This window comes from Egretta garzetta, unplaced genomic scaffold, assembly GCF_000687185.1.
Source record: "Egretta garzetta isolate BGI_Z169 unplaced genomic scaffold, ASM68718v1 scaffold497, whole genome shotgun sequence".
Lineage (NCBI taxonomy): Eukaryota > Metazoa > Chordata > Aves > Pelecaniformes > Ardeidae > Egretta > Egretta garzetta.
Genome location: NW_009260349.1, coordinates 744,099 through 756,661, shown reverse-complemented (window position 1 = coordinate 756,661; position 12,563 = coordinate 744,099). Strand labels below are relative to the sequence as shown.

Below are 12,563 nucleotides of genomic sequence, written 5' to 3'. Positions count from 1 at the left end.
ATTGACAGAGACAACTGCTAAGTGGGGTGGGGGCTGCAGCCGGAGCCGGGCGCCTTCAGGCCCCACAGGGCAGCCTGGCCTCATCCTTACAGTCACTGCACCCAGCAGGGACACGGCACGAGGACTGAAACTGCAATGTGCCCAAAATATGAGAGCTGTCCTAAAGGAATTAAGCCACGCTGCAAGGAGGGCTGGGGCAGAGGCACACAGCATTGATCAGCTATGCCAGGACATAGCGGCTATACCAGCCCCGTTCCCCATCAGCATAGTTACATCACATCATGGGGACAAAAATGAGTACGATGGCCTTTGCTGTCAGTCCTGCTTCCCTGCAGGGTCCTCTCTGCAACCCCCAAAAAGGCCATGAATGGGGCTGATGTCCGGCTGCTACCCAAAGGGATGGAGTCAAGGACCTCATAAGATGCAAAGAGAACTTGGAGGATCTTGCAGACACATGCATCACAGTGTTTAATTGCAAGAGTTTGCAAGGGATGAAAAGCCTCAGTAATGGGTCAGCTCTAGTCTGACCCAGGAGACTGGATGAGACCTCCCAGAAAGTGCGTTGTCCCATCCTGGCTGCCGCAGGGTCACCTGTGTTTCTGTTGAAGCATTCAGCACCGTCACACAGATGAGCTGAGGTCTGCTCTGGGATGACGATTCCTTATGCATTGCTATGGAAAAGTAGTTGGTGATGTGGAACAGATTAACTTTCAGATGCAGCAGCCTGTGGTAGCAGTGTTCATTGCCAATGTACAGTTTCTCTAGCAACTACTGTGCAAAAGTAGCTGGAGTGGCAAGAGCCACCCCCAAGCCTGAGCCCGGCCCTCAGTGGTGCTGTCAGGGCAGGGGAGGGGCAGGGACATCCCCCCCAGCACAGGTGAGCACCCATCACTCGCTGGTCTGTGCACTGGGATCCAGACACTCACACCCAGAGCTCTTTAGAGCCACAGAACCCAGTGGTGGAGGATTGCTCTCCTGTGGCTTTGCCTGGCCCCTCTCCCCTTTTCCCCATCCTACCCCCCAGGTGTGCTGGGACACAGTTGCCAGGAGGGAGGGAGGGAGAGCACCCCTGCTTTTGCTGACAGAGTGCTCCAGGCTGGCACCCGGCACCGCTGTCTGTTTTTCCACCCAGGACAGGACCAAAATAAGTCTGTCTCACCCCTCCTTAGCAGCTGTTACGGACATCACCCCAGCCATGCTGGTTTTCCCTGACCCCTCTGCTGTCACAGCACTCAAACCCAGGCATCTGCAATTGCTATTGCTGTAGTTGCCACTTGCAGTGGCTGAAATAAGTGACGTGCTGAAGCTCTGCTCAACTTCTGTGTCCCCGGAGAGGTCTCATTTCGTTGTATGAGGCTTTCTGAGCAGCTGAGCCCCGTTTATTTCAATTAGCCCGATAGCTCTCAAATCCTATTTACCTTTATGGATGTGTTAGCATCTTACTGCTTCCCGCACCGAGTCCAGATTAAAGGGTGAACAAGGAATACAGGCCATGAGATATCACATGCTGACTGTTAACCCTCGCTGCACCTCTTGCAAGGCCAACCCACGGCACCATATTTCCTGCAGTGAGTAAACTGAGACACAGATAAAGCCCTATCGAAGGGACATGGTGAACCTCACGGAGCTGGGAGCAGCCTGCAGCATTAACCCACAGATTAGCGAGAAACCCAGTCAATGCCTTTTGGTTTTAAACAAACACTTTACATTTTAGGTGATGCATCTTTTGGCAGATAAAAGACGAAAAAACCCAGAATGGCTGTAGTCCCACGAATCTCCTTTGTGACTAGGTGCTCCCTCCCAGCGGGACCTGTCCTTAGGTCCATGTTCCTCACTTGGATTTAACAATCATTTACCGTCGTCGCAACACATTCCAGCACTTAAATAAGCTCCTTGAGAGGGAGAGATAAGGTATCAGCTTTCCGGTTCATCTTGCCAGTCTGTCTGCAGCAGATAAGCATGTTGGGCAGCAGGAAAAAGGTTATCTGGAAAGGAAGCTGAGCAACGGTTGCTGTTATTGCAGGACGCTTTGAAAAAAAGTAACGCCACCAGGAATCCCACAACCCGTGCAAGCCCTTCCCGGCGGGACATGATTGATGGTTGGAGTCCAGCTGTGCCTTCCTCCCAGGGTGGGAGGCATCTTCCCGTATGGCGGAGGGGAGAGCTGCCGAGACGGTTGTGCTCTCCCAGGGAAGGTCATGATCAGAGGCAGGTGCTCAAAAACCTGTTGCTTTCCCTCTCTTGCTCGTGTCTCCTGCTCTGCCCTGGCTCCGAGGAGCTTGCAAAAGGAGGTGTTTGGTTTAGAGTCCCTGCTGCCCCTTCAGCACATTTTCAATGTTTCTGGGCTGAGGAGTCTGCAGGAGGGAACTTTTCTGCCCAAAGCTGGGGCACTGCTGTTCTGGGTTGTGCATGGGGTCCCTGGAAACCAGCACCGGTCTCCCACTGATCACCAAGGAGCAAGAATGGGAAGGAGTTTCTGACGATCCCCAGCCTTTCTTAACCCAAGTGTCACCTTCCTCTTTGGGATGGGAGAGGGGAAACAAGCCATGTTGCGGGCGGGGCGGGGGGGGCCGGATCATTTACAGCCTAATGAAAAACATGCCTTTCCTTTGGATGACTGCTTGTTACTTTATCTTCCGGCCTGTGGTTTGTCTGCTTGTTTGCAGGTGCAGAAATGATGTCTATCGTCTAAAAAAAAAAAAAAAAAAGCAGCCATTTCCATTCAAATTTGCAGACCCCCTTTCTGCCTTCTTGTGATCACCCAGGGACAAAAGACCCCACATCGCAGAAACGCTGGCTCAGGAAATGTCCTGAATCGGGGACTGCAGAACAATAACAGGAGCAAATCCTGCCAGGAAGCGCTCCGAATCCGCTCAGCCACCTTCTCTCCCCTCTGGACCTCCCAGCTCCCTCCTGCCTCCCCTCCCAAGACGTCCTCACCGCATCCCTCCATGTGCTCCTCTATTTTGCTGATTCCCGTTAATCTGTGTTTTACATAACCCCTGGCTTGTGCTGGACACAAAAGCTATGCATTACCATGCTATTAATGCACAACTTTAGGTTTAGGATTTAAAGCAAATAAAAACCCCCCTCGCATCCAGGGGAAGCAAACCATGACAAACCAGTACTGGCAGCTCCAAGGTGCAAATCCCAGCAGGGAGAAGGCATCAGCACTGGGTGCATTACAGCTCCTCGAAGTGGACCTGCACCCAGATGGCAGAGGCTGATTCCTTAAGCACGGCTGCATCAAGCGTATTTAACCATTGCACAGCTCCTTGGCTGGAAGCAAACATCACCAAACGCCCACAGCACTTCGGTCTCTGGGCCAGTGTTTTGCAAACATCCATCACTGTAGCTCTCAGCTTCTCTTCCCATTGCTCTTATTTTAATTAATCTCACCAGGTCTGACTTTCCAGTGCCCACGGTCTTGCACAAGGCTGCTGGTCCTGGGAGAAGTGAGAAAGTCAGAGAGGGTCCCGGGAGTGAGGGTGTATCACGGGAATGGGGACTCTGCAAGGACAGGGCAGTTTCTGGGGAGAGGAAGCCAGCTGTACCTGTTAGAAATTTGTTAGAATTACTTAAACTGGGAAGGATCCCCATGCAATGCCCAGGTCCCCAGACCCATCCCCATCCTCCAGCGATGCTCAGAGTAACCACACTGTAAAGGGAAGAGCACTGGCATTTCCAATGGCCCTGAGCCCGCGGCGCCAGCAGCATTTGCCGCAGGGCTTCCTGGCTGCCGAGACGTGACCCCACTCGCCATGGGCCCTGGTGTGGCCTGGGCGCTTGAGCCAATTTGTTCCAACACCACAATTAGCAGTTCATCATGGCCAAGCTGTGAACAAAGTGGCTGTAATACTGCCCAGCCGGAGAGGCCTCCCCTGCTAAGAACCAGGGATTTTCTAGGGAAAACCCTGCTTTGGAGGGGCTGGGAAACCACTGCCCCCCCATTCAGCATCTCCCCACTGCAGCTGGGCTCGGGCGCTGCTCAGCCTCGCTCGGGCTGCGAGAGGTTAACGTTTTTTCATGCGACTCCTGAGATTAACTTTTCCTAAATCTCCAATTCTTCCCTGCCTTCTATTTTTATAAAAAGAAAAGGGCGGGGGAAAGGCGGTATTTACAAGGGATTTCACTCTAATAATGAAATAAATGTGATCAGCTGAGGGACCCATAATCTGCTTTGACTCTTGCGTCCTGGGGAACGGACGCGGAGATCTTTGCTGCCTCCGAGTCCCAGCGAGGCGGGGAACGAAGCAGCCCCATCCCTGCCTGCCTGGGGGCAGAGCCCACCACACTGCCTTGAATCGGGCACTGTATTCAGACATAGTCACATCAGCCAGGGACTCCTGGGTCAACACTGGAGAAAACCAGGTTAGACATTAGGAAAAATTTCTTCACAGAAAGGGTTGTCAGGCTCTGGAATGGGCTGCCCAGGGAGGTGGTCGAGTCCCAATCCCTGGAGGAATTTAAAAGAAGGATAGATGAGGTGCTTAGGGACAGGGTTTAGTGGTGGGATGGCAGGGTTAGGTTAATGGTTGGACTTGATGATCTTAAAGGTCTTTTCCAACCTAGACGATTCTATGAAAACCACCGCTTTGGTCATCTGCTCCCACCTTGCAGCCAACGTGTCCGTGCCCAGGCCTGCAGCCCTCTGTGCCGAGGCAAGAACTGGCCACATCTTTATTTCAGGTGGCCAAACACACATAAACAGCGTCGGCTGTGTTCATGCATCTTCCACCTGCAGCATCACCCATTCTGCCAGCACCCTCCACAGTGTGCGTGTGAAAGGGAGGAACCTTCCCATTTCTTCAGGCTTTGCCCAATATATTAAACTTTTAACCTGGAAACGACATGGTTAATTATCGCCTCGGTGCAAAAACGTAACTGAAAATCATGCAGATGATTCTCCCTAACTGAGGAGAAACCTTTGAGCCCCAGAAATGAGTTTGTGGCTGCTGGGGCCGTCCTGCACAACTTGGTGCTGCAGGGAGCGGTGCTGGGGCTGTGCCTGCTGCACCGAGCTGCTGAGCCTGTTAAGCCCATGGGTCCCTTGACCCCTATCAGAAACACCCCTGAGTGAATAAAAGGGGTGCGTTTGCCCAAGAAAACCCATCACGGAGTGAACTAGAACCACTCCTCTGCTACTGCAGGTTCACCCTGTGTAACAGCCTTCCTAATTCTCCCCTGAGTCCTCAGATCTGCCAGCCTGCTCTCTGGGTGCCAGCCAGCGCCCACGCTTCCCTCCTGCCTCACCCCGGGGGACACGGGGCCCGAGTCACCCCTTCCTGGGGGACAGCAGAGGAGACGCCCCGGCAGCCCTGTAGCAGGGAGGGCAGCGCAGCCCTGATGCGGGAGAGGATTTGTGCCACCTTCATTTCAGCACAGCCCCAGCCACAAATGTACCAAACAGCTTGTTGGAATAAAACACCGGCTTAGGCTGGGAAGGGGGGAACTAAACACCCCAGCTGTGATTCCCACATATGCCCAGAGATATAATCCAGATTTGTTACTTGCCCTGGCACCCCTTTTTTTTTTTTTTAATAAATTAAAATCTCTTTTTGCTGCTGAGCATAATCAGCATTAGGGTGAGGGGAGGAGGGGCCTTTCACTGTATGCAGCAGAATCACAAATGAAATTGCTGCCGCCGCAGCCTGGGACTCTCCTGGCTGCATGGACACAGGCAGCGCTGAGGGCAGCAGCCCCCGAACCCATCTGCTGCGCTTGCCTCCTCTGGGGCATTTTCTTAATCCATCGGTTAGATGAACTCAAAGGCAGAAGATGCCCCAGTTGGGGGGATGGAGAGGTGTCCTGGCTTGGGAAGGACCGCTCCTCCCTGAGCCTCACACTGAGCCTCGCACGGCTCAGTTTGGGGGTCTGAAGGTTCAGGGAAAATACTCATGTTCCTGGGCAATCCTGAAGGATTATTATGGGGAAAATCTTTTTAGTAGGGCCAGCTGTGACAAGACAAGGGGTAATGGTTTTAAACTAAGCCAGGGTAGGTTTAGACTAGATATAAGGAAGAAATTCTTTACAATGAGGGTGGTGAAACACTGGAACAGGTTGCCCAGAGAGGTGGTGGAGGCCCCATCCCTGGAAGCATTCCAGGCCAGGTTGGACGGGGCTCTGAGCAACCTGATCTAGTTAGCGGTGTCCCTGCTCACTGCAGGGGGGTTGGACTAGATGACCTCTAGGGGTCCCTTCCAACCCAAAACATTCTATGATTCTGTGATTCTATGATCTCAAACCATTTGGCCTTTTGCCTCCTCGCAGCCACATGACCATGGTGGGCATCTGTACAGGGCAGCCCCGGTGTCCTGCTCCAGCTCACCCAGGACAGCCGGGGCCAAACCTCTGCGTGAGCATCAGCACGAGCTCCAGGGGAGCAGAGAATGAGGAGCAAAAATTATTGACCTCAGCTGCTGGCTTACAAGTAACGCATGCCTGCAAGACCCACCGGTGTTTCTTACAGCCACTGGTAAAGGTGAGGCCAGTGGAGAGGACAACCCAGCGATGCCTCCAGCACATTACACAGGAGCCTGCGGTCTGGCAGCGCTGCCAGGGCTGACACCCAGCCCCATCCCTCTAACACCCTCTGAGCGGGGAGAAAACCCTCCTCAGGCTGCAGGACTTGCTCAGGCATGCTGCATCCATGGTCCTCCTCGCAGGCAGGAACTGAGGGCTGGAAAGCAGATGGCATCCACACTAAAGTCCAAAGCCCAGGGAGATTGTCCTTTACCTCGTGCTGCTGTGCCCTCCTTGCCTCTGGGGCAAAGCACCCAGGATCCGGCCCTGGGTGTCTGTGAGTGCAGCACGGGGGGCTGAGTCTCTCCCCACGCTGCCTGCCGGCGCCCTGGCACAGCCCACAGCGGGATGGATGGGGCGGTGTTACTCAGACTGAAAGCTAAGGACAATCCCTGCAGATTGTACCTTGTCGGTGGAAGAGCCGGGTTGTCCTGTCACCGCTCCCACGTGCCCCCACCCACGCAGCTGTGTCCCTAGGGCGGCCAGGCTGGGGGTCCCCTGCCTCCCCCCGGGAGGTAAGAGCTAACCCAGCCACAGCCTGTCCTGCTTCCTGGGTGACAGGGACGGATCGGGACACAGGACACAGGCCAGGCAGCCCCACTGTGGGTACCGCCATCCCTCACTGTTGCTATAGAGACAGAAGCTGGTTTTACCCACAGCGATGCTGGTTGTTTCTGCGCGGTACCTTCAGCGTGGCAGGCAGCCAGCAGAGAGGGACGAGGGACGCCGGACGCCGTGCGGTGCCGTGCCACTTGCCTTGCCGGGAGGACCAGGCACGGCCGAGGCAAAGCTCTGCTAGGCCTCTCCTGGTGCCTCTGCGCCCAGATCTGCACTCGCCAGCCGGGGGCTCTGCCCAAACCCTCCCTGCAGCGAGCAAGGAGCTCCCCGAGCTCCCCCGCTTCGGGCCCTGAAGCACTGGGGGAGCAAAGGGGTGCAAGCTCAGGCGTGCCAAGGAGGAAGGCTCCCAGAAGAAACCCTGAATGGGAGCAAACCCTGTCCTGCAAATCCCAACTTACCCCAACTCACCTCTCCCTGCGCTTCTGCCTCGTTTTGTAACCACGTGCTGGGATGAGACTGGCTCAGCTGATGTTACCCACCACGGCAGCTTCTCCAGGCCACACGCTCCTGATCACAGCAGCAAAGACAAAGAGTAACTCCTCCAAAGCCATCCAGGACATACCAGGAGAAGACAACACAAGTGCAAGGAGACCTGGACTAAGACGTGGCTATAGATGCATCCAGCCCATTTGCAAAGGTTCGATAAAGCCTAGAGCTACAACGCGAGAGCTTCCCACGAAGCAATCAGGGCAAAGTCCTCCCCTGCTCCCTGTCTCCTCAGGTACCCACCATCTCCAGCTATGCATAGGTGCATACACATGCCATCAGAGCTACAGCAACGCACCCCCATCCTTCCTAGGGCTGAGGATAAACCGCCGAGTGTAATAATGCCTGGAAGAAAGAGAAGGCACCATAGTTCACTTCTTCACATAAGTCTCTGCAGGAGGAGGAGGTTGGCAAAGAAAAACCCTGATGGAGGCCAGGCACATAGCATGTCCCTGCTCCTACCCGCAGCAGTGCTCCCCAGGTAAACGAGCAGCAGGGGAGCGGGGCAGCACCCCACCCCCCCCGCTGCTCTGCCTGCTGCAGCACCAACCCACCAGCCTGCAGGGATAACCAGCGAGACCCAGAGCTCTGCCCTTTCCCGAACACACTCAGCAACAGCCCTTCCCGAGGGAACCTCACACAGCCCACCCCCGGGATGCTCCATGGGAGGCTCATCTTTAAAGGACATGGTAGCCCCCCTTACCACACTTCTGCTCCAGCCTCGGAGCAGGCAGCACGGGAAGTCAGCGGCTCCCAGGGCTCTGTGCTGACATCCCAGCTGGAGACGTGTGCCACGGAGAGATTTTCTGGTTAGCTTCTTTTCTTATTAATTATCAAAGAGCAACAAATGTTAGCAGCCTACAACAGTCATTATCTGAATGTCTTCTCCTTCTCAGCAGCAGCCCCTGTAGGAAGAGGCCCCCCAATACGCGGGGATAGAGGAGAGCACAAGACCCAGCTGGTTGCTCCCTGGCCTTGCAAGCCAGGTGCATTTTGCTCACCTGGGATAGACAGGAGGGCAGGGGGATCCCTTCATTCTGCAGGATGCATCCAACCAGGGAAGGTGCTGAGTCTGGTAGTGTCCATCACCTGTCCATCACCTCACATTAAACTCTCCTCTAAAGACAGAGAAACCACAGAGAACTGGAAGGTTCTGTGCAAAATACGGGATTTTCTTAGCCAGTCATGAGGGGTGATCCATTTCAGGGACACCACATGGAGCACGGCTACCGACTGTGTAAAGATCACCCAGGTTTCAAGGTGGCCACTTGTCAATAACGGGAAGCAACGGCACCGTGTCTGGGCATCAAACTCTATATTCAGTAATCTCAGATGGGTTCACAGGCATAAAGTAGCTCAGCTTTGTAATCAAGGAAGGTCAGGAGCACTCTCCTCATTTCATACGAGGTGAGACAGAAATGTTTAGTATTTCCCTCTGTAACAGGGTTACAGCCAAATGAGCAGAGGCAGGGGTATGAGCAGTCCTGCCGCCCTGCCCGACGTTGCTGGGTGCACCAGAAACCAGCCAATGCTGTAAGAGAGTTACCTTGGAAATTCCCATCGACAGCATCATTTGGCATAACCATAACATCATGGCCATGGAGAGACAGAAAAAGCCTCTTTGCTGTGTATTTGCTCTGCAAAATTACCACGATCCAGCACTCTGCCTATGCAGTTACTCCCTACTAGGATGAAAACGGGCAACTTGTATTTGTCCTTTACCAGACCAAAACCCATACACACACCCTCACAGAGCAGATTTTTGAACAGCCGGCTTCAGCATGCCACCTTCAGTGGCCCGAGCACCCATCTAGGTCCACCCCACCCAAAGCAAACCATTTAAGTGATCGCTTGCATCCCCTTGGTCAGCAAGACTGCAGGACCTGCTCCAAGTCGAACGCGTATCTCAAAGCTACACTGAACTGGCTTTTGTCCCTTCCCTCATGATAAGAACCAAACAGGGCAGGATTTTTATGATTATTTATTATCTGTGAAGTGCCGGCAGTGTCCTGACTCTGTACAAGGCACAACTGCTGGGCTTACAAAAAGAAAAAGCACTGTGGCCAAAATCATTTAGCCTCAATAAAGGTAACGAACGTATTCTCAGGAAGCTCTCAGGCGCTGCCCATCCTGAGGACATATCAAGGTGCCGAAGTGAACCACCCAAACTAGGCAGACATGTAGCTTATTTCTCTCACCCGTAAAGCTTAATTAGGTTGCTGTGCAAACACAGTTTGAGAATATGGCCAAAACACAGGTATGGCCCTTGATTGCTAAAACCCAATCCACTGCAAGAAACTTTTTTTTTTTTCTTTCAGGAGGGGAAGCAACATTAAAAAACGCCACTACTCATGGAAGTTACAACTGCTTCCAACAAACAACACGTAGAAAATACTGGGAGGGAGGCTCTTAAAGTATCTGCTAGTTTCCAGCGGAAAGGCGTCAAGTCCCCCACGTTCACCAGATGGATATCAACATCTGACATGTGTTGGAAGACATCCATATCAACTCCACCAGCCTGAACTGTAAGTAGCCAAAAACAAAGCCAGACAGGACATCTGTGATGTGGTGCCGTCCGATCATGACGCGGGAAAAGCCCACACAGAGGGCCCAGAGGACCAGCAGGATCCGGAGAGGGATGGCCAAGACCAGGTGGTTGAGGAAGAACTTGGAGAGCATGGCTGCTCGGCTGGCGTGCCCGGCTGGAAAAGCGTAGGTGTCCATGGTCAAGTAGTCCAACAAGCCAGGGTGGATGTCGTATGGGCCCTTCCGCTTGGCCAGCTTCTGCAAACCAGCCACGATCATGATGTCCAGGAGCAGGGCTACAAAAGGAGAGACAAGGAGGGAAAGGTCATAGACAGAAGCAGAGTTGCGGGCAATTTTCAAGGCAGAACGTTCAAGGATTGTCACTGTCTTTACAGAAAGGTTTGGATTCAGTTCCAGCCAGGTGTCCACAGTACAGCTGCATGCAACCCCCCTCATCCTCAGATCACCACCCAAAGGTTAATTAACCCCCCCAGTTCACCCCTGGAGAAGAGAAGAACCATTATCGCCATCTCACAGAGGAGAAACCCAAACCGCAGAGGCAAGCGACCCGCCTGGGGAGGAAGAGAGCAACTGGCAAAGCTAAAATTAAAACTCTCTTGGCCCTCAAACCACCGAGCTGGGTGTCTCTGTTTCTGTCCTCCACCCCACACTTTAGAAACCTCACGCAGCAGGGACATATCCCTGCCTGGGATGACTCTGTGCCGGGGTGACCAGGCCACAGTGAGCAGTCGGTGGGAGGAAAGGTGCCCCACAGCACTTTCTGGTGTTGTCCCTTGTCATCTCCCAAGCCCACCGCGTCCCTCCTGCCCAGACCCAGCCAGCAGGACCGCACTGCACTGCCAGATTCCCCTAAGAAAAGAGCATTAAGAGACAGTGAGCCAAGGGGAAAGCCACACAATTAAGAAAAAGGGCTTTTGCCGTAGGTATCAACACCAAATTGCCTTTCTTCCCTAGCTGCTTCAGGAGTGAAACCCATCAGTATTTGTCTTCATCATCCTCCTCTTCACCCCACCCCCTTTGCCCCAGCCAACAGGTGCTGTCATTTCTATTTCCTAGCATTGATTTTGTTTTTCTTTAATCCCCTCATCTGCTTTTCCCCAGCCCTCCTAATTAGTCAGGATGCTGATTTCAGCTCCTCGCAGCAATGACAAGGAAAGATACACCATCACGAGCACAGCCTGCTCCCTCGGCAGGAACGCGAGGGGCTCGTTGCCTGGTTCCTGGGCCCCGATAAAGACCATTCCTTGAGACCTGACAGGGTTTCAGGAGGATGGATGGGAGTGCGGCGGCGGCGGGGATGGGAAATGAGGCGGCACATCGGAGGCAGGCGGCTCCTCCTGCCTGCCTGGCATCTGGCAGGAGCTGGGAAGCGAGGAGCTGTCACGGCGGCTCTGCTCGCCCACCTCCCGCAGCGTGCCACCTCTGCGCAGCCAGCCCCCAGCATTGCTTTGGGAAGGAGCTGACATCTATCCTGGCCCAACTCTCTCCTTATGGGAGGGCCATTTTTCATCCCCATCTGCAGGGCATCTTGCGTGGGGATGGCGGACAGCAGGACCTCCCTGGACCTCCCTGCCCACCAGGTCCTGCCTGAGCCACTCCCGAGCTCTGGAGAGGAGACGGAGCAGAGGAAAAGGTCTGGGCACCGGCTCCTCGCTAGCGGAGGCGCAGGCAGCAGTGGGACTCCGGCTTAAACACAACAAGAAGCAGGAGGCTGACATGAAGGAAAGGTTCGTAGGTGGCATCTGAAACAAGGCGTTGAGGCTCCACATGGCAGAGGGATGCAAGGAGGCCGGTCACGGCACTGGCCCTGTAGCGGTGCCGATGGGCACAGGAGGACAAAGACAGCCGGGGACTCTGCACAGAGCCCACCCGACGGCACCGGCAGATGGGGAGAGAGCAGGGGGAGGGCTGCAGCCCCCGGTCCTGCAGGGGACCCTAATGCTCTTTGAGCAGCGCAGTTCTCTGCGCTTTAAGATTTGCTGATATTATTTTAAGGGGCTGGCCGGGGGACTGAAGGGGAGAGGGGAATTTCAAACACAGGCTGCAGAGCCCCGGAGCAGCTGCTCACCGTGGTTTCCTGTTCAGCCGAATGCCGTCAGCACGGCTCGCAGCCACCGAGGGTAACGAAGCGCTGGGGCTAGCCGGCCATGACAGGGCTCTGCTCGCACTGGGCTTCCTAAATCACCCCCAGCCCAGCTCCTCACCCCACCAAGGTGACCCCTCTGCGGCCCCAATCCAGCAAAGTGCTTCAGGAGATGATTTTCAGAACTCGTCGGCTGCATTGCCCATCAGTCCCACCTCACCCTGGACAAGAGCTCGGCGAGAGCCGAAGCTCTGGGACGCAATCTCAGGAGCCCAGACTTGTGCATTCATTTCAGAGAGATGATGCA

General features: G+C 54.4%; 1 protein-coding gene and 1 long non-coding RNA gene across 5 annotated transcripts in view; both read right to left on the bottom strand.

Moving 5' to 3' along the window:
- LOC118452709 overlaps positions 1 to 9,583 on the bottom strand; it is a 10,940-nt gene extending 1,357 nt beyond the window's left edge. The window contains exons 1-7 of one of the 3 annotated variants that reach the window (XR_004842512.1): positions 9,173 to 9,582; positions 8,628 to 8,744; positions 6,455 to 7,971; positions 4,614 to 4,840; positions 3,123 to 3,530; positions 1,419 to 2,688; positions 7 to 671 (exon numbers count right to left, since the gene is read on the bottom strand). This is a non-coding gene — a long non-coding RNA (uncharacterized LOC118452709). Of the gene's footprint in view, positions 1 to 6; positions 672 to 1,418; positions 2,689 to 3,122; positions 3,531 to 4,613; positions 4,841 to 6,454; positions 7,972 to 8,627; positions 8,745 to 9,172 lie in introns of those variants that run through there. The other 2 variants (XR_004842511.1, XR_004842510.1) reach the window with 2 other exon arrangements.
- Positions 9,584 to 9,765: 182 nt separating this feature from the next.
- PLPP7 (phospholipid phosphatase 7 (inactive)) overlaps positions 9,766 to 12,563 on the bottom strand; it is a 14,269-nt gene continuing 11,471 nt past the window's right edge. For both annotated transcript variants that reach the window (XM_009642794.2, XM_035898231.1), the window contains exon 3: positions 9,766 to 10,448. In XM_009642794.2, the coding sequence (XP_009641089.1) occupies positions 10,084 to 10,448 (365 nt within the window). In that variant the 3' untranslated portion in view covers positions 9,766 to 10,083. The remainder of the gene's footprint in view (positions 10,449 to 12,563) is intronic.